This window comes from Schistocerca nitens, chromosome 12 (genome assembly GCF_023898315.1).
Source record: "Schistocerca nitens isolate TAMUIC-IGC-003100 chromosome 12, iqSchNite1.1, whole genome shotgun sequence".
Taxonomy (NCBI): Eukaryota; Metazoa; Arthropoda; class Insecta; order Orthoptera; family Acrididae; genus Schistocerca; species Schistocerca nitens.
The window spans coordinates 169,049,025-169,070,661 of NC_064625.1; the positions used below are offsets into that span (position 1 = coordinate 169,049,025).

Below are 21,637 nucleotides of genomic sequence, written 5' to 3' on the forward strand. Positions count from 1 at the left end.
TGGAGACTGTAGCGGGTTCGTCTATGCACGGGGAAGTCAGCGCTCGTGCAGTCGCACGTCGCACTGGCATTCCATACACTACTGTTTGGTTGGCAATGAGGCGTAATCTCCGATGCTATCCGTACAAAATCCATCGGCATCATGAACTGTTACCTGGCGATTTAGTGAAACGGAGGGCATTTGCGGTGTGGGCGTTTCAAAAGATGGCGGAAGATGACGATCGGTTGAGTAACGTGTTGTGGACCGACGAAGCTCATTTCATGCTCCGAGGGTCTGTCAACGCCGACAACTGCAGAATTTGGGCTACCGAAAATCCTAGAACTGTCGTGGAAACACCATTGCACGACGAGAAAGTCACGGTATGGGTTGGATTTACCACATCTACCGTTATCGGGCCTTTTTTCTTCGAGCAAATGTGTGATTCTGGTTGTGTAACTGCTACCGCGACGGGTGAGAGGTACGCCGATATGTTACAGAATCGCATCATCCCCAGCCTGGCTGACAAACTGCTGGAACGTACGATGTTTATGCAGGATGGCGCTCCACCCCATATTACTAGACGCGTGAAAGATCTCTTGCGCGCATCGTTTGGTGATGATCGTGTGCTCAGCCGCCACTTTCGTCATGCTTGGCCTCCCAGGTTCCCAGACCTCACTCTGTGCGATTATTGCCTTTGGGGTTACCTGAAGTCGCAAGTGTATTGTGATCGACAGACATCTCATGAGATGCTGAAAGGCAACATCCGACGCCAAGAACATTATCTTTGCTTTGTCTTACTTTGCTATGTTAATTATTGCTATTCTGATCAGATGAAGCGCCATCTGTCGGACATTTTTTGAACTTTTCCAAGCATATGTGTCAATTTGTACGTCTCTATCTACCTTATTGCGTGATTTATTGAGTTTTCAAATTTATACTGATTTTTTGATCACCCTGTAGATCAGTGCAAACTGTGTCACGTGGTCTCACCTGAATCCCTGCAGTGTCGGCCTGCCAGAGAAGAAGGCCTGCTGCTGCTGCTGCTGTACCACAGACGGCGGTGGTGGCTGCTGTCCCAGGAACAGCTGCTGCTGCTGCTGCCTCTGAGACTCCAGCTGCTGCTGCCTTTGCAGCTGCAGCTGCTGCTGCCTTTGCGCCTGCAGTTCTAGCTGCTGCTGCTGCCGGAGTCGCTGCGCCTCCAGCAGCTGCCTCTGCCGGTGCAGTTCCAGCAGCTGCTGCTGCTGCAGCTGCCTTTGTCTCTGCAGCTCCAGCTGCAGGCGCAGCTGCTGTTCCTCCACCTGCCTCTGGCGCTCCTGCTCTGCGCGTTGCTGGGCCAGCAGCTGCAACACGATCAGGCATAGAAGCAACACTCCAGCAGAGCGAAACTATACAATACAATATTTCGTAATAAAGTAATTATAGACACAAATTTTGCTGGTATTTAATAGAAGCACTCAGCACTCCGTCATCAGGCGACAAGGGGCCCATCGGGACCATCCGACCGCCATGTCATCCTCAGATGAGGGTGAGGATAGGAGGGGCATGTGGTCAGCACACCGCTCTCCCAGCTGTTACGATGGTTTTCTTTGACCAGAGCCGCTACTATTCGGTCGAGTAGCTCCTCAATTGGCATCACGAGGCTGAGTGCACCCCGAAAAATGGCAACAGCGCACGGCGGCTCGGATGGTCACCCATCCAAGTGCCGACCACGCCCGATAGCGCTTAACTTCGGTGATCTGACGGGAACCGGTGTATCCACTGCGGCAAGGCCGTTGCCTATTTAATAGAAGAGTCGGTCAAAAAATTGCCATTCGAAGGAAGGAAGGTACATTGGATTTAACGTCTGGTCTACATCGAGGTGAGATGGAGCGCAAGCTCGGATTGTGTCAAGGATCGGGAAGGAAGCCTGTAAGAGTAAAACAGGAACACTGGGGTGGAGGGGATAACCTCTCGCAACCAATTTCTTCTACAAGCGCAGCCGTCTACTTAGAATGCGCAAATTTTTTAAATTTATTTTTTATTTTTTGGGGGTCATCAGTCTTTTGACTGGTTTGCTGCGGCGCACAATGAATTCCTCTCCTGTGCCAACCTGTTCATCTTGTAAGTAGGCTGTTTAGGTTTTTATGTTGGTAACGCCACGTAGCGCTCTGTATGAAAATCACTGACTGTGCTGTGTGCAGTCTGTGGCTGGTTGGCATTGTTGTAATATTCGCTACTGTAGTGTTGGGCAGTTGGCTGTTAGCAGTGCGTAGGGTTGCGCAGTTGGAGGTGAGCTGCCAGCAGCGGTGGATGTGGGGAGAGAGATGGCAGAGTTTTGAGAGCGGACGATCTGGACGTGTGTCCGTCAGAGATAGTACATTTGTAAAACTGGATGTCACGAACTGATATATTTATATTATGAGTTTTGAGCACTATTAAGGTAAATACTTTGTTTTTTTCTCTATCAAAATCTTTCATTTGCTAACTATGCCTATCAGTAGTTAGTGCCTTCCGTAGTTTGAATCTTTTATTTAGCTGGCAGTAGTGGCGCTCGCTGTATTGCAGTAGTTCGAGTAACGAAGATTTTTGTGAGGTAAGTGATTCATGAAAGGTATGGTTATTGTTAGTCAGGGCCATTCTTTTGTAGGGATTATTGAAAGTCAGATTGCGTTGCGCTAAAAATATTGTGTGTCAGTTTAGTGTTGATCTGAGTAAGTAAAGAGAGAAATGTCTGTGCACGTTCAGTTTTGCTCAGCTGTTTGAAAGTCAAATAACGTAAGGGGTTTACCAGCACCATGATTCATAAATTTTTCTTAGGGGAGGTTTCATAAGCCGGCCGTGCCCTTTCAAAGGAGCCATCCCAGCATTTGTCTGCAGCGATTTAGGGAAATCACTGGAAACCTAAATCACAAACGCGAGTCCAGAATTTTAATACGATAAGCTGAAGTATAATTATATGGATAACTAAACAGGCTACATGAGCAAAAAATGAAAAATAAATTTTTAGCTTTTCTTTACAGGAGCTCAAAAAAATCAGCGATGTGGATCAAAAAAGTGAAAGTAGACATGAGGGGAATGGAAATGTCTGAGGAAACGTTCAGAGCAAAAGTAAAAGGTTTCAGGGCCTTCCAGGAAAAAACAGAGAGAAAGACAGGTACAACGTTGACAGAAAAAAGACGAAAACAGAATAGACAAAAAACGGAAAACTACGAGAAAGAAAGGATTAAGGAAGGAAAGAAGACCTAAGTTACTTCACGTGGTTCTCAATGGGCCAAACCAAGAAAAAAATAGTGACGATAGGAGATGAAAAATGTATTTCTTCGTGTAAGTGGTATTTTCTGAGACAGCAAGTTCTGATGGAGAGCAGTTTAGGTAAACTGCGCAAAATATCTGTTTTGGGAAATGAGGAACATTTGGTTGTAATGAAAGATATTCTGTTATATCGGTGTATGAGTGCGTACAGGAACAAACGCAGACACTATTGTTACTATATGTCAGCAAGTGTTTGTCCGTGACTGTCACGAAAAGGGCTTCCATTGTGCCGCATAATGGCCACTTCAGCTGCAAATTATTTTCTTGTAGAGTATATGGAATATTTCAATAATAATTTTCACTCTCACTCGCACCGTCCCATTCGAAGGTCATACAGTCCAGAAATGGTATACCAATGAGGCAAAATCACCATATTCATTGAGGCAATAATCCCACAGATACAGTAGTTACAATATACCTGTTTAGTAGAACACCATGCCCTGGTGAGTGAAGAAGTCTGTAACTTTTTGCTGCACTTCCTTCACCAACAGGTATCATCGATCCTTCAAGGCCTTTGAAACGCCTCTGTGAAGTCGTTTCATAGGACGCTTGTCGAATTCGGTACAAGCTATTCATTTTACTACCCGATTTTAGCTCAATTCATGAACTCTTCCACAATGACTGAGCACTCAAATAAGGCATATTGAATATTATAGGTGTGTTTTAATGTGGTTTTCGGTTTTGTTTTGTGGGAATCGCTGAATTGGTCATCGTCTGCTGGGAGCAGACGATGTTGCTTCTCGTTCAAGGGAGAGCACAGGTTGACCAACGTAGGTTTCCAATACCTGAACAGAGAGGTTTACCCATCTTAGTCGAAGGCTGTGTCGAAGGCTGTTTTTTTGGGTGAGGCTGGTGACGGAGGGCTACACTTCTGGTAGCTTCCGCTGCATGGGGAGCTAGGTAATCTGGAGAGAAAGGGGCACTCTTCGGTGAATGCTTGGTGAGTAGGGATCGTAGCTCCTAAGGGGGGTTTCAGGTGATACGAAGCAGGTTGAGTTAGGACTTCGTCATGTTTAACTGGTGAAATACTTAAGAACTTTAGCTTATCTGAAGAGTGTGAAGCGAGTTATTTTTTTAATAATTTTTGATGTTATATTTTGTGGAAATTGCTTTTGTCTTTGTGTGACGATTTTGTGCCACGTGTTTGGTAATCAATGACCCTTCTGGTTCACCACGGCACCGCAATAGGCTTCATTTTAACAGTTTGCTTGTTTAATGAGCTACAATTTCTGCAAGAATATCTGTTCTTTCGTGCGCTTTCTACAAAGCAGCACAACAGTTTGAGTCAGAATGCACCGCGTGCTCTAGTTCGGCCGTTTGCAAGCAGCAGACGCACGTAGTATGTTCAATAATTATCGCACAGCTTCGTGTATTGGTTAAACCTCTGTCCAGAATAGTGCATGTGTAGAATCGTAATGCTAATCTCACTGAGATATTTCTATGGTATTAATGCAAAGGAGATGATAGTATAATTGTCTCCCACCCCCGTCTTCTGTGTTTCTTCTTGCTGTGGTTAAATCGTGCCCTGTTTCATTCTCACGTAATTCTTACTTAAATATTTCGAGTCAGACACCAGTTATGTGTAGTTAGGATATGCAACCAAATATTTAGTTACAATAAACAATTTACGTGAGAGATAAACTTTTTGGTGAAACTTCCTGGCAGATTAAAACTGTGTGCCGGACCGAGACTCGAACTCGGGACCTTTGCCTTTCGCGGGCAAGTGCTCTACCAACTGAACTACCCAAGCACGACTCACGCCCCGTCCTCACAGCTTTACTTCTGCCAGTACCTCGTCTCCTACCATCCAAACTAGTTCTGCAGGGTTCGGAGGAGAGCTTCTGTAAAGTCTGGAAGGTAGGAGACGAGGTACTGGCAGAAGTAAAGCTGTGAGGACGGGGCGTGAGTCGTGCTTGGGTAGTTCAGTTGGTAGAACACTTGCCCGCGAAAGGCAAAGGTCCCGAGTTGAGTCTCGGTCCGGCACACAGTTTTAATCTGCCAGGAAGTTTCATATCAGCGCACACTCCGCTGTAGAGTGAAAATTTAATTCTAAATTCTTTGGTGTCGATCTTACCCCCTTACTCTGATTTCCATTCCTGAATTAATCAAGTTGCTTCATGCACGACATGGAGTGATATTTATCTGGCTGCTTAAAGAAATGTGTGTACTTTTAATTAAATTATTAAAGTAATTAGACTAATAATTTTCCAGCTCCGTTTTTTCTAAATGGTTAGGAAGGGCTTGCGCTGGTGGCGACCCTGAATTTCTGAATTTTTATCATTACAGTAGAGCGTCGATTATCCGAAGTAATTGGGGGACATCGGTGTTCGGAAAACTGGCTTGTACGGATAATCGAACTGTACACGTTTATTTGCCAAAAGAAGTACTGTACAGTAAATTTATTCATAAAAACAGGCATCTCTTTTAGTATTTCAAAGTAATACGTTTTCGAGAGCATAGTCTTCTTCCCTTAATATGTCCCTTAGTTTGAAAGAATCAGCTGCTGAATAATCAGCCGACAGTTTTACTCCCTGTATTGTAAGCTCACGAATGCCGTGTCTTGACTTGAAGCGTTTTAACCAGCCCGTGCTCGCTTTAAAGTTCGAAGGCCCTCCAAGTCTTTCGTTGGACTGCATTGCCTTCTCACACAAAATGGGACCTGAGATAGGTTCTGCATCCGATCTGTTTTGTGTAAATCACTTGTACACAGCATCATCTAGATCTGCGTTAGTGGCGAGATTCATAGTTCTACGGCTTGTTGATCCATCAGTAGAATCGAGCATAGCTATAAAATTTGCTATGCTCGTCTTTTGTTCTTTTATATCCGTAATTGTCGACTTCCCCACCTTGTACTCATTGGATAAAGTGGTTGCAGATTCACCTTCTTCTAACCTTTTAATAATCTCGTATTTGTCCCTCATAGAAAGGACAACACGTTTACGTTTAAGCATTTCGTATCGTCAAGTTCACTTCTCCACGCAGCAGCACACAAGTGGTCGTAACAGAGAACAGAAGGTGACTGCACCGTGAGAAGCTTTACTTGGGGGGCGCGCAATCCTTCAAACTGCGCCTCAACTGTAAGCTGGCGCAGCTGTTGCTGTGAACAGCTCTGACACTGCCGCTACTTCTACAGCCAGTGCCGAGCCGACAGAAGTGTGCTGATTGTTGAAACACAGCGACTGGCGGCTTGGTCGGTCAGCAGCGCCTTGTGAAGGCCCCATTAGAAGCAATGTTCCGCCAGCGGTGGCCCCGTGCGGCGACTACTGTGGGAAACTTGGTTTGGGAGTGAGGCGGATGATGGACGGTAGGGTGGGAGAGTAACAGGTGCGACGAGCGAGTACACAGTCCGGTTACACGGTCGTTCGGTTCACCGACGCTCGGATGATCGACGCTCTACTGTATTTGTGTGAGAAAAGCAGCTAGAAATGCGAGATAACGTGTATGGATCGATGAGAAACGTCGTAAACATAGTAATACGTTACACCTTTTTTGAGGCACCGAAGGCGTGATAACGGCGTTTGGAGAGATGAGGACTGTTGGGTGGGGCTCGAGTGTCTCTCAGTTGAGGTGGCATAACTTCGGCGTTACAGCATTTGCGATATGGGGATGTGTGTTACCATGAAGCAGTAGCACCCCTTAACGCAGTTTTCCCGGATGTTCCGCCTTAATTGCGCACCATAATTTCTGCAATGCTGTTCACTACTGTTCCCCAGTCATGGACACACCAGGTTCCATGAAAACAAAAATTACGTCAAGCTAAATGTAGTGTGAGGAGGGCTATGCGAGAGGCGTTCAACGAATTCGAAAGTAAAGTTCTATGTACTGACTTGGCAGAAAATCCTAAGAAATTTTGGTCTTATGTCAAAGCGGTAGGTGGATCAAAACAAAATGTCCAGACACTGTGACCAAAATGGTACTGAAATACAGGATGACAGGCTAAAGGCCGAAATACTAAATGTCTTTTTCCAAAACTGTTTCACTTAGGAAGACTGCACTGTAGTTCCTTCTCTAGATTGTCGCGCAGATGACAAAATGGTAGATATCGTAATAGACGACAGAGGGATAGGGAAACAATTAAAATCGCTCAAAAGAGGAAAGGCCGCTGGACCTGATGGGATACCAGTTCGATTTTACACAGAGTACGCGAAGGAACTTGCCCCCCTTCTTGCAGCAGTGTACCGTATGTCTCTAGAAGAGCGTAGCGTTCCATAGGATTGGAAAAGGGCACAGGTCATCCCCGTTTTCAAGAAGGGACGTCGAACAGATGTGCAGAACTCTAGACATATATCTCTAACGTCGATCAGTCGTAGAATTTTGGAACACGTATTATGTTCGAGTATAATGACTTTTCTGGACACTAGAAAGCTACTCTGTAGAAATCAGTATGGGTTTCGAAAAAGACGATCGTGTGAAACCCAGCTCGCGCTATTCGTCCACGAGACTCAGAGGGCCATAGACACGGGTTCCCAGCTAGATGCCGTGTTTCTTGACTTCCGCAAGGCGTTCGATACACTTCCTCACAGTCGTTTAATGAACAAAGTGAGAGCATATGGACTATCAGACCAATTGTGTGATTGGATTGAAGAGTTTCTAGATAACAGAACGCAGCATGTCATTCTCAATGGAGAGAAGTCTCCCGAAGTAAGAGTGATTTCAGGTGTGCTGCAGGGGAGTGTCATAGGACCGTTGCTATTCACAATATACATAAATGACCTGATGGATGACATCGGAAGTTCACTGAGGCTTTTTGCGGATGATGCTGTAGTATATCGAGAGGTTGTAACAATGGAAAATTGTACTGAAATGCAGGAGGATCTGCAGCGAATTGACGCATGGTGCAGGAAATGGGAATTGAATCTCAATGTAGACAAGGGTAATGTGCTGCGAATACATAGAAAGAAAGATCCCTTATCATTTAGCTACAATATAGCAGGTCAGCAACTGGAAGCAGTTAATTCCGTAAATTATCTGGGAGTACGCATCAGGAGTGATTTAAAATGGAATGATCATATAAAGTTGATCGTCGATAAAGCAGATGCCAGACTGAGATTCATTGGAAGAATCCTAAGGAAATGCAGTCCGAAAACAAAGGAAGTGCGTTACAGTACACTTTTTCGCCCACTGCTTGAATACTGCTCAGCAGTGTGGGATCCGTACCAGTAGGGTTGATAGAAGAGATAGAGAAGATCCAACGGAGAGCAGCGCGCTTCGTTACAGGGTCATTTAGTAATCGCGAAAGTGTTACGGAGATGATAGATAAACTCCAGTGGAAGACTGTGCAAGAGAGACGCTCAGTAGCTCGGTATGGGCTTTTGTTGAAGCTTCGTGAACATACCTTCACCGAGGGCTCAAGCAGTATATTGCTCCCTCCTACGTATATCTCGCGAAGAGACCATGAGGACAGAATCAGAGAGATTAGAGCCCACACAGAGGCATACCGACATTCTTTCTTTTCACGAACAATAAGAGACTGGAATAGAAGAGAGAACCGGTAGAGGTACTCAAGGCACCCTCTGCCACACACCGTCGGGTGACTTGCGGAGTATGGATATAGATGTAGGATGTAGATGTAGATGTAAGTTTGGGCCGCAGTACTCAAAGATCATGGTGAAGTGACACCAGTGCATCGACGACGCTCTTTGCTGCAGCTCGCCTACCACTGAACACCAGCGGCCGAATGTCTGCCGGCAGCACATCTCAAACACTTGTGGCTCTACTCGAACCGCAGCTGCCCCAAGAAGTCGGCAAGCAGCACGGCTTTAGAAAGCATCGCTCCTGCGAAAAGCAACTCGCCCTTTTTTCGCATGATGTCTTGCGAACCATGGATGAGGGGTATCAGACGGATGCCATATTCCTTGACTTCCGGAAAGCGTTTGACTCGGTGCCCCACTGCAGACTCCTAACTAAGGTACGAGCATATGGGATTGGTTCCCAAATATGTGAGTGGCTCGAAGACTTGTTAAGTAATAGAACCCAGTACGTTGTCCTCGATGGTGAGTGTTCATCGGAGGTGAGGGTATCATCTGGAGTGCCCCAGGGAAGTGTGGTATGTCCGCTGTTGTTTTCTATATATATAAAAATGGTTTTTTGGATAGGGTGGATAGCAATGTGCGGCTGTTTGCTGACGATGCTGTGGTGTACGGGAAGGTGTCGTCGATGAGTGACTGTAGGAGGATACAAGATGACTTGGACAGGATTTGTGACTGGTGTAAAGAATGGCAGCTAACTCTAAATATAGATAAATGTAAATTAATGCAGATGAATAGGAAATAGAATCCCGTAATGTTTGAATACTCCATTAGTAGTGTAGCCCCTGACACAGTCACGTCGATTAAATATTTGGGCGTAACATTGCAGAGCGATATGAAGTGGGACAAGCATGTAATGGCAGTTGTGGAGAAGGCGGATAGTCGTCTTCGGTTCATTGGTAGAATTTTGGGAAGATGTGGTTCATCTGTGAAGGAGACCGCTTATAAAACACTAATACGACCTATTCTTGAGTACTGCTCGAGCGTTTGGGATCCCTATCAGGTCGGATTGAGGAAGGAGATAGAAGCAATTCAGAGGCGGGCTGCTAGATTTGTTACTGGTAGGTTTGATCATCACGCGAGTGTTACGGAAATGCTTCAGGAACTCGGGTGGGGGTGTCTGGAAGAAAGGAGGCGTTCTTTTCGTGAATCGCTACTGACGAAATTTAGAGAACCAGCATTTGAGGCTGACTGCAGTACAATTTTACTGTCGCCAACTTACATTTCGCGGAAAGACCATGAAGATGAGAGAGATTAGGGCTCGTACAGAGGCATATAGGCAGTCATTTTTCCCTCGTTCTGTTTGGGAGTTGAACTGGGAGAGAAGATGCTAGTTGCGGTACGAGGTAACCTCCGCCACGCACCGTATGGTGAATTGCGGAGTATGTTTGTAGATGTAGATGTAGGAGGCCATCAGAGGGTGACGCTGGCGGCTGTATCGAAATGTCAATCGTAGAGCGCAGACAGTGCCGGTGTGCGCCCATCGGGACTATATTCTGCTTCCGCGACCCAGCCGAGCAGATGTAGCTGTCCTCACACCGAGGGTTTAAGCTCGCTCTCGGGCAGCACAAGGCGGAAATATCGCCAGCCCGGAAGCAATGAACGTCACCGGAGTCACCGCCGCTGCGAGGGTCCAGTCCACAATCCACTGTCCACCACCGCTCTTGAGCCGAGACTCCATGCCCCTGGGCAGTAGAATATGGTGGCTCAGCGAGCACAGCTGCAATTTGTCATCGTTTTGGTGATTGCAGCTACAAACACTAACTTTTTCTTTATCCATGTTCAGGACAAAGTTAGCGTTCACAACAAGAGTGCTCCATAGTGGTTTGTCGGAACTTTTGCTGTGCCAGTTACATCGTCCAGCAAGGAACATGATTATTTGTTTTCTAATTATTGACGTCCACGGATTTTAATACCTACTCCGAATTTTTCTTTTGTTTCCTTTACTGCTTGCTCAATATACAGATTGAATAACATCTGGCGCTGCAGTCCGGAACCGCGGGACTGCTACGGTCGCAGGTTCGAATCCTGCCTCGGGCATGGGTGTGTGTGATGTTAGGTTAGTTAGGTTTAAGTAGTTCTAAGTTCTAGGGGACTTATGACCTAAGATGTTGAGTCCCATAGTGCTCAGAGCCATTTTTTTGAATAACATCGGGGAGAGGCTACAACCCTGTCTCACTCCTTTCCCAACCACTGCTTCCCTTTCATGCCCCTCCACTCTTATAACTGCCATCTGGTTTCTGTACAAATTGTAAATAGCCTTTCGCTCCCTGTATTTTACCCCTGCCACCTTCAGAATTTGAAAGAGAGTATTCCAGTTAACGTTGTCAAAAGCTTTCTCTAAGTCTACAAATGCTAGAAACGTAGGTTTGCCTTTTCTTAATCTTTCTTCTAAGATAAGTCGTAAGGTTAGTATTGCCTCACGTGTTCCAACATTTCTACGGAATCCAAACTGATCTTCCCCGAGGTCCGCTTCTACCAGTTTTTCCATACGTCTGTAAAGAATTCACGTTAGTATTTTGCAGCTGTGACTTATTAAACTGATAGTTCGGTAATTTTCACATCTGTCAACACCTGCTTTCTTTGGGATTGGAATTATTATATTCTTCTTGAAATCTGAGGGTATTTCGCATGTCTCATATATCTTTCTCACCAGATGGTAGAGTTTTGTCAAGACTGGCTCTCCCAAGGCTATCAGTAGTTCTAATGGAATGTTGTCTACTCCCGGGGCCTTGTTTCGACTCAGGTCTTTCAGTGCTCAGTCAAACTCTTCACTCAGGATCTTATCTCCCATTTCGTCTTCATCTACATCTTCTTCCATTTCCATAATATTGTCCTCAAGTACATCGCCCTTGTATAAACCCTCTATATACTCCTTCCACCTTTCTACCTTCCCTTCTTTGCTTAGAACTAGGTTTCCATCTGAGCTCTTGATATTCATACAAGTGGTTCTCTTCTCTCCAAAGGTCTCTTTAATTTTCCTGTAGGCAGTATCTATCTTACCCCTCGTGAGATAAGCCTCTACATCCTTACATTTGTCTTCTAGCCATCCCTGCTTAGCCATTTTGCACTTCCTGTCGATCTCATTTTTGAGACGTTTGCATTCCTTTTTGCCTGCTTCATTTACTGCATTTTTATATTTTCTCCTTTCATCAATTAACTTCAATATTTCTTCTGTTACCCAAGGATTTCTATTAGCCCTCGTCTTTTTACCTACTTTATCCTCTGTTGCCTTCACTACTTCATCCCTCAGAGCTACCCATTCTTCTTCTACTGTATTTCTTTCCCCCATTCCTGTCAATTGCTCCATTATGCTCTCCCTGAAACTCTGTACAACCTCTGGTTCTTTCAGTTTATCCAGGTCCCATCTCCTTAAATTAGCACCTTTTTGTAGTTTCTTCAGTTTTAATCTACGGTTCATAACCAATAGATTGTGGTCAGAGTCCACAGCTGCCCCTGGAAATGTCTTACAATTTAAGACCTGGTTCCTAAATCTCTGTCTTACCATTATATAATCTATCTGATACCTTTTAGTATCTCCAGGATTCTTCCATGTATACAACCTTCTTTTATGATTCTTGGACCAAGTGTTAGCTATGATTGATTTCTGCTCTGTGCAAAATTCTACCAGACGGCTTCCTCTTTCATTTCTTCCCCCCAATTCATATTCACCTACTATGTTTCCTTCTCTCCCTTTTCCTACTGACGAATTCCAGTCACCCATCACTATTAAATTTTCGTCTCCCTTCACTACCTGAATAATTTCTTTTATCTCATCATACATTTCATCTATTTCTTCATCATCTGCAGAGCTAGTTGGCATATAAACTTGTACTACTGTAGTAGGTGTGGGCTTTGTGTCTATCTTGGCCACAATAATGCGTTCACTATGCTGTTTGTAGTAGCTTACCCGCACTCCTATTTTTTATTCATTATTAAACCTACTCCTGCGTTACCCCTATTTGATTTTGTATTTATAACCCTGTATTCACCTTACCAAAAGTCTTGTTCCTCCTGCCACCGAACTTCACTAATTCCCACTATATGTAACTTTAACCTATCCATTTCCCTTTTTAAATTTTCTAACCTACCTGCCCGATTAAGGGATCTAACATTCCACGCTCCGATCCGCAGAACGCCAGTTTTCTTTCTCCTGATAACGACGTCCTGTTTAGTCCCCGCCCGGAGATCCGAATGGGGGACTATTTTACCTCGGGAATATTTTACCCAAGAGGACGTCATCATCATTTAATCATACAGTAAAGCTGCATGCCCTGGGGAAAAATTACGGCCGTAGTTTCCCCTTGCTTTCAGCCGTTCGCAGTACCAGCACAGCAAGGCCCATTTTGGTTAAAGTTACAAGGCCAGATCAGTCAATCATCCAGACTGTAGCGCCTGCAACTACTGAAAAGGCTGCTGCCCCTCTTCAGGAACCACACGTTTATCTGGCCTCTCAACAGATACCCCTCCGTTGTGGTTGCACCTACGGTACGGCCATCTGTATCGCTGAGGCACACAAGCCTCCCCACCAACGGCAAGGTCCATCGTTCATGGGGGGCATTAAATTATCAGCCAACCTAATTTCAATCGCCTGTTTATAGACACTGTTCCAAAAACCGGAAATGATGGCAACCACAACAGTTTTCTCAAATTTCATTTTGTGTCCCTCATTTGGGCAGTGTCCTGCTACCGCCGATTTTTCCGGCTGTTGTAGCCTCGTATGACGGCGATGTTCCAGACACCTGTCATGTGCTGTGCGAATAGAACGGCCAACGTAAGCTTTCCCACATTGACACGGAATTTTGTACACCCCGGGTTTCCTAAGCCCCGAATCATCCTTCACAGAGCCGAGCAGAGCCCTAATCTTAGAAGGTGGACGGAACACACTCTTTATGTTAACATTCCTTAAAATTCGTCCAATCTTAAACGATAAGCCTCCAGCGTAAGGAAGAAAGGCCACAGATCTATGTTCCTCTTCGTACACCTCCGGAGATGGTCCAAACTCCATAACCCGACGAATCTGCTTCTCGGTGTACCCATTTTCCTTAAAAACAGTCATCAAATGCTCAAGTTCTTGGGTTAAGCTGCCTGCGTCGGAAATGGCATATGCTCTCCGTACCAAAGTCCTAAGGACGCCACTACGTTGGTGTGGTGGATGACAACTCTTAGGATGCAGATACCAATCTGTGTGTGTCGGCTTTCGGTGAACACTGTGTCCCAAAGTTCCATCTGGTTTTTGTAAACTATTACGTCTAAAAATGGAAGCATCCAACCATTTTCAACCTGCATAGTAAATTTGATACGGGGATGAAGACAGTTGAAATGGCCCAAAAATCTGTTAAGAGCATCACGTCCATGCGGCCAGACGAAAAAGTTATCGTCCACGTATCTCCAGAAGCACGTTGGTTGCAAAGCTGAAGTCCTCAGTGCCATGGCCTCGAAGTCCTCCATAAGTAAGTTGGCGACTATGGGTGACAAAGGACTACCCACAGCCACTCCGTCATTCTGTTCAAAAATGTTGCCGTTGGGCACAGCTTAACCCAAGAACTTGAGCATTTGATGACTGTTTTTAAGGAAAATGGATACACCGAGAAGCAGATTCGTCGGGCTATGGAGTTTGGACCATCTCCGGAGGTGTACGAAGAGGAACATAGATCTGTGGCCTTTCTTCCTTATGCAAGAGGCTTATCGTTTAAGATTGGACGAATTTTGAGGAATTTTAACATAAAGAGTGTGTTCCGTCCACCTTCTAAGATTAGGGCTCTGCTCGGCTCTGTGAAGGATGATTCGGGGCTTAGGAAACCCGGGGTGTTCAAAATTCCGTGTCAATGTGGGAAAGCTTACGTTGGCCGTTCTATTCGCACAGTGCATGACAGGTGTGTGGAACATCGTCGTCTTACGAGGCTACAACAGCCGGAAAAAATCGGCGGTAGCAGGACACTGCCTAAATGAGGGACACAAAATGAAATTTGAGGAAACTGTTGTGGTTGCCATCATTTCCGGTTTTTCGAACAGTGTCTATAAAGAGGCGATTGAAATCAGGTTGGCTGATAATTTAATCAACAGAGACAATGGGTTTCCTCTTAGCAAGACGTGGAATCCTGTATTATCTCGCATCAAAACTGAACGTTCTTCGGTGCGGCCCTGAGTGCGATATATCGTTGCCAGCAGTGTTTCACTAAGGGTGGCGCCACCTCCCTGTCTTGGAAAGCAGCAACCGTGATGGGCGGCGCACGCGCCGTGTACTGAACGGTGGCCTATATAGGACCTCGATTTGCAGCCTGGCGTCAGTTCTCAGCGGGACTCATCAGCATAAGCAGCATTTTCCTGAAGATGGCGACCAGTTGCATCGCCGAAATATCGAGTCAAGTTGATTTTAGGATCCGGCAGCAAACCCGAAGAGACTTCCAAGACGTATTACGCCGGGAAAGCCTACGTAATCACATCTATGCACCCAAATTGCGTGAAAATGTAATCACACGTCATTTCTAGTATAATATATTTGTCCAATGAATTGCCGTTTTTCATGTGCATTTATTCGTGGTGTAGCAACTTTAATGGCCAGTAGTGTAGTACTGTTGACTCCGGTTCCCAGGGTGGCACCAGCTGTCGTCGCCTGTAGCGAGGTGCTCACGATACGTGTTGCCTTCAATATTGAAAAGCACGAGGTGCTTCAGGCAAACTGCCAACTCGCTTACTTTTCGTTCGGCATTCACCCCTCAGAGTTATCTACTGGCTGCAGATCTTATGGTAGCATATCTTCTGCCAGATAATGTGTAGCGCGCTGATGTCGAGATCCTTTGCTAGTGGTTGGATGGTTTTGCGCTGACCCTCCCGTATCGCATCCTCAGCTGCAGACGTCTTGCTGTCTGCAGTGGATGAGGCTGGCCTTCCAGACCAACCAGAGTCTTGTGTCGAACCGGACCAGCACGGAACTTGGCGCACCGTTCCACAACAGTAGTTTTCGACAGACATGCTTCCCCAAATTTATTCTTCATTCTCCAGAGCACGTCTGCCTATGTTTACCCTTCAGCGGCCAAGAAATGACTAACAGCATGTCGGTCCTCTCTGGACACATTTGCTAATAAAGTTGCCGTAGTTCACATTTCTGCATATACCACATGAACATTGGAAAGACATTAATCCTTTGACTTCATGTCGGTGATTATACACTAGCAACGGAGTCCCGCTACATTGTATATACGCTGCAGCAACACCCTCAAACGGAAACTTTTTGATCAGCCTTATCTACATCTACATCTACATTTATATTACGCAAGGCACCCAACGGTGTGTGGCGGAGGGCACTTTACGTGCCACTGTCATTACCTCCCTTTCCTGTTCCAGTCGCGTATGGTTCGCGGGAAGAACGACTGCCGGAAAGCCTCCGTGCGCGCTCGAATCTCTCTAATTTTACATTCGTGATCTCCTCGGGAGGTATAAGTAGGGGGAAGCAATATATTCGATACCTCATCCAGAAACGCACCCTCTCGAAACCTGGACAGCAAGCTACACCGCGATGCAGAGCGCCTCTCTTGCAGATTCTGTCACTCGAGTTTGCTAAACATCTCCGTAACGCTATCACGCTTACCAAATAACCCTGTGACGAAACGCGCCGCTCTTCTTCGGATCTTCTTTATCTCCTCCGTCAACCCGACCTGGTACGGATCCCACACTGATGAGCAATACTCAAGCATAGGTCGAACGAGTGTTTTGTAAGCCACCTCCTTTGTTGATGGACTACATTTTCTAAGGACTCTCCCAATGAATCTCAACCTGGCACCCGCCTTACCAACAATTAATTTTATATGATCATTCCACTTCAAATCGTTCCGTACGCATACTCCCAGATATTTTACAGAAGTAACTGCTACCAGTGTTTGTTCTGCTATCATATAATCATACAATAAAGGGCCCTTCTTTCTATGTATTCGCAATACATTACATTTGTCTATGTTAAGGGTCAGTTGCCACTTATAATACACTCAAAGACAATAAAGAAAAAGAAAGACGACGTACACCGAAGAAAAAATCGAAAAAGGACGGAAATCGGTAGATGTAGCGAAACTGATTACAATTTCATAAAATGTAAAGAGAAACAACGTCACAAATTCATTAAGTCAGTTACGCATTGGTTCACCCCTGCCCCTTGTGCAAATAGTTATTCGGCTTGGCATTGATTGATAAAATTGTTCGATAACCTTCTGAAGTATATCGTGCAAAATTCTGTCAAGTGTATCACAAATCAGAAAATATAGAAGCTGAGCTCTAAATATTACACAAAATTCCGAAAGGCATAACCATTAATGCTTGAGAAGAAACTGAAATTTACGTACACATGCAGAATCAACTGCAGAATATTTTAGACGAACAGAAAGACCTAAAACACAAACACTAGAAAATTTTATTGACCTTCTAAAACGATAAGCCGTAAAGAATGAAACCAAAAGATTACACACATACAATTATAGACGACAGCATGAACATTATATGTGATAAATATAAATAAATGTAAACACACACCATCTTTGGAGTACGTTAAATAGCTATTAAACTTCAAACCAACTGTCAAAATTACTTAAATAACTAACGTTTCACAACAGATAAGGATGGCAAACAACGACCACACAAAGGTGGAATACGCCTGTACGTAAAGAAAACCTAGAACGAATTAAAACTGCCAAACACTTTTTTACTGAAACTACCTCTACGTGGGTGATATCTATACTGTTCCTATCAATTTCAGGTTTTACTAGGAAACAGCACTTACATCGAAATTGGGCTAAAGTACAGAATCAACAAATTCCTCAGTAGCCAGCTGGAAATATTTTTTATATAATCCACTTATCGCTATTTGACTGCCAATGTAGTTACCAGAATGAGATTTTCAGTCTGCAGCGGAGTGCCAAAGTAGTTGTCAGGCGCTAATTTTATAGTTGACTGTGTAAAGTACACTACTGGCCATTAAAATTGCTACACCAAGAAGAAATGCAGATAATAAACGGGTATTCATTAGACAAATATTTTATGCTAGAACTGACATGTGATTACATTTTCACGCAATATGGGTGCATAGATCCTGACAAATCAGTACCCAGAACAAACACCTCTGGCCGTAATAACGGCCTTCATACGCCTGGGCATTTAGTCAAAGAGAGCTTGGATGGCGTGTACAGGTACAGCTGCCCATGCAGCTTCAACGCGATACTTCTGTTCATCAAGAGTAGTGGCTGGCGTATTGTGACGAGCCAGTTGCTCGGCCACCATTGACCAGACGTTTACAATTGGTGAGAGAGCTGGAGAATGTGCTGGCCAGGGCAGCAGTCGAACATTTTCTGTATCCAGAAACGCCCGTACAGGACCTGCAACATGCGGTCGTGCTATATCGTGCTGAAATGTAGGGTTTCGCAGGGATCGAATGAAGGGTAGAGCCACGGGTCGTAACACATCTGAAATGTAACGTCCACTGTTCAAAGTGCCGTCAATGCGAACAAGAGGTGACCGAGACGTGTAACCAATGGCACCGCATACCATCACGCCGGGTGATACGCCAGTATGGCGATGACGAATACACGCTTCCAATGTGCGTTCACCGCGATGTCGCTAAACACGGATGCGACCATCATGATGCTGTAAACAGAACCTGGATTCATCCGAAAGAATGACTTTTTGCCATTCGTGCCCCCAGGTTCGTCGTCGATTACACCATCGCAGGCGTTCCTGTCTGTAATGCAGCGTCAAAGGTAACCACAGCCACGGTCTCCGAGCTGATAGTCCATGGTGCTGCAAACGTCGTCGAACTGTTCGTGCAGATGGTTGTTGTCTTGCAAACGTCCCCATCTGTTGACTCAGGGATTGAGACGTGGCTGCACGATCCGTTACAGCCTGTCATCTCGACTGCTAGTGATACGAGGCCGTTGGGATCCAACACGGCGTTCCGTATTACCCTCCTGAACCGACCGATTCCATATTCTGCTAACAGTCATTGGATCTCGACCGACGCGAGCAGCAATGTCGCGATACGAGAAACCGCAATCGCGATAGGCTGCAATCCGACCTTTATCAAAGTCGGAAACGTGATGGTACGCATTTCTCCTCCTTACACGAGCCGGCCGGAGTGGCCGTGCGGTTCTGGGCGCTACAGTCCGGAACCGAGCGACCATTACGGTCGCAGGTTCGAATCCTGCCTCGGGCATGGATGTGTGTGATGTCCTTAGGTTAGTTAGGTTTAATTATTTCTAAGTTCTAGGCGACTGATGACCTCAGAAGTTAAGTCGCATAGTGCTCAGAGCCATTCCTTACAAGAGGCATCACAACAACGTTTCACCAGGCAACGCCGGTCCACTGCTGTTTGTGTATGAGACATCGGTAGGAAACTTTCCTCATGTCAGCACGTTGTAGGTGTCGCCACCGGCGCCAACCTTGTGTGAATGCTCTGAAAACCTAATCATTTGTATATCACAGCATGTTCTTGCTGTCGGTTAAATTTCGCGTCTGTAGCAGGTCACCTTCTTAGTGTAGCAATGTTAATGGCCAGTAGTGTAGCATCTGAAGCTGGATAACATAGCAAATTCATCACCACGTGAAATGGCTTGGAATACGCAGCCTGTAATTGCACGCTAAGGTTAACTGTAGCAAAACCTGCTCCAGCTGTATACAGTAACGGACAGTGGATGTTAGACGCACCTGCCGCTGCCTCTCCAGCTCGTCTATCTTCTGGCGCTGCTGCTTGAGGAAGACGTGGCGCTGGTGCACGGCCAGCAGCTGCTGCTGGAAGGCGATCGGAGACGCCACTGGAGCCTCCACCAGCGGCTCCACGCTCTGCGGCAGGCCGGTCAGGTCGTGGTGCAGCGTGAACGCCGCCACCAGCGGCGCCTGGAGAACACCGTCACACACACACGTCACGCTAATCGCCGCAGTCTATGTTACCCTGTGTCGCCTTGAATGAGACATTTTTTCTTTATTGTATTTCGATCGCCCCCCCCCCCCCCCCTCCCGCGCCCAGAGTAGTCAGCAGCGTAATACGCCGCTTTGCAGCCTATAGATAAAATTAAAAAAAAAAAAAACCATAATGAGGAGCTATACCAATAAAAAGAGGTATTGAAACGGTGACTGTTTTAAACTGGTACATGGCCAAAAACGTTGTGAAGAAAACGCAAAAAAAACAAAGGGGTCAATGATGCTGATTAAAAACACTTAGGTGATAGGAGGGAACAGTTTATAGAAAAAAAAACAGCGACAGTCTGGTTTCTGTTTCCAACACTTTGAAAAGGCGATGCACGACACTGAACACTCACAGAAAACACTACACGATAGAGTACGAAGGCATAAGGTTATTGGTGGGGGGGGGGGAGGAGGTTGGAGCCGGTGGAGGGAGAGGGCACAGAAAAAGGGGGTGAGCAGGACAGACGCGAGAATGGAGTGAGGAAGAAAGTGGAGACGGGGGAAAAAAAGGTCTCAGGGGGAGAGAATGGAGTGGAGGAGTATGTAGGTGGAGAAAAAACAGGATGGAAGGGGCGGAGAGGGAGCCCAGGAAATGGGCTGAGGGAGGGACGTGAGGATCATAGTTGATAGGAGGGATACGTGTAGGAAGAGAAGGCATCATTCGGGAGGGGGGGAGGGGACTTTCTTACATGAGTTATTCACGTGGGCAAGCGATCGGTAGCAACTTACAAGTGCAAGGTACACACACACACACACACACACACACACATATATATATATATATATATATATATATATATATATATATATATATATATATATATATATCGGCCATGTTTGCCATACAGTGCTGCCATGTCTGTCACCCACACAGAAACAGTGACCACCTGTTTTAAACCAAGTTGCACGTTTCTCTTGCTGCTCCCAATGACGAGAATAAAATGGGAAACCATAGAACTTGATCTTACCTCATATGAGGCAAGATCAATATACACTCCTGGAAATGGAAAAAAGAACACATTGACACCGCTGTGTCAGACCCACCATACTTACTCCGGACACTGCGAGAGGGCTGTACAAGCAATGATCACACGCACGGCACAGCGGACACACCAGGAACCGCGGTGTTGGCCGTCGAATGGCGCTAGCTGCGCAGCATATGTGCACCGCCGCCGTCAGTGTCAGCCAGTTTGCCGTGGCATACGGAGCTCCATCGCAGTCTTTAACACTGGTAGCATGCCGCGACAGCGTGGACGTGAACCGTATGTGCAGTTGACGGACTTTGAGCGAGGGCGTATAGTGGGCATGCGGGAGGCCGGGTGGACGTACCGCCGAATTGCTCAACACGTGGGGCGTGAGGTCTCCACAGTACATCGATGTTGTCGCCAGTGGTCGGCGGAAGGTGCACGTGCCCGTCGACCTGGGACCGGACCGCAGCGACGCACGGATGCACGCCAAGACCGTAGGATCCTACGCAGTGCCGTAGGGGACCGCACCGCCACTTCCCAGCAAATTAGGGACACTGTTGCTCCTGGGGTATCGGCGAGGACCATTCGCAACCGTCTCCATGAAGCTGGGCTACGGTCCCGCACACCGTTAGGCCGTCTTCCGCTCACGCCCCAACATCGTGCAGCCCGCCTCCAGTGGTGTCGCGACAGGCGTGAATGGAGGGACGAATGGAGACGTGTCGTCTTCAGCGATGAGAGTCGCTTCTGCCTTGGTGCCAATGATGGTCGTATGCGTGTTTGGCGCCGTGCAGGTGAGCGCCACAATCAGGACTGCATACGACCGAGGCACACAGGGCCAACACCCGGCATCATGGTGTGGGGAGCGATCTCCTACACTGGCCGTACACCACTGGTGATCGTCGAGGGGACACTGAATAGTGCACGGTA

The 21,637-nt window shown here is 46.2% G+C and overlaps 1 protein-coding gene and 1 pseudogene across 1 annotated transcript in view; both read right to left on the reverse strand.

The window, feature by feature from the left end:
- LOC126214984 (putative mediator of RNA polymerase II transcription subunit 12) overlaps window positions 1-21,637 on the reverse strand; it is a 137,384-nt gene that overhangs the window by 20,627 nt on the left and 95,120 nt on the right. The window contains exons 6-7 of the mRNA XM_049941615.1: window positions 19,485-19,673; window positions 970-1,022 (exon numbers count right to left, since the gene is read on the reverse strand). Coding sequence (XP_049797572.1) covers window positions 970-1,022; window positions 19,485-19,673 — 242 coding nt within the window. The remainder of the gene's footprint in view (window positions 1-969; window positions 1,023-19,484; window positions 19,674-21,637) is intronic.
- Window positions 1,639-1,756, reverse strand: LOC126215580 (5S ribosomal RNA; annotated as a pseudogene).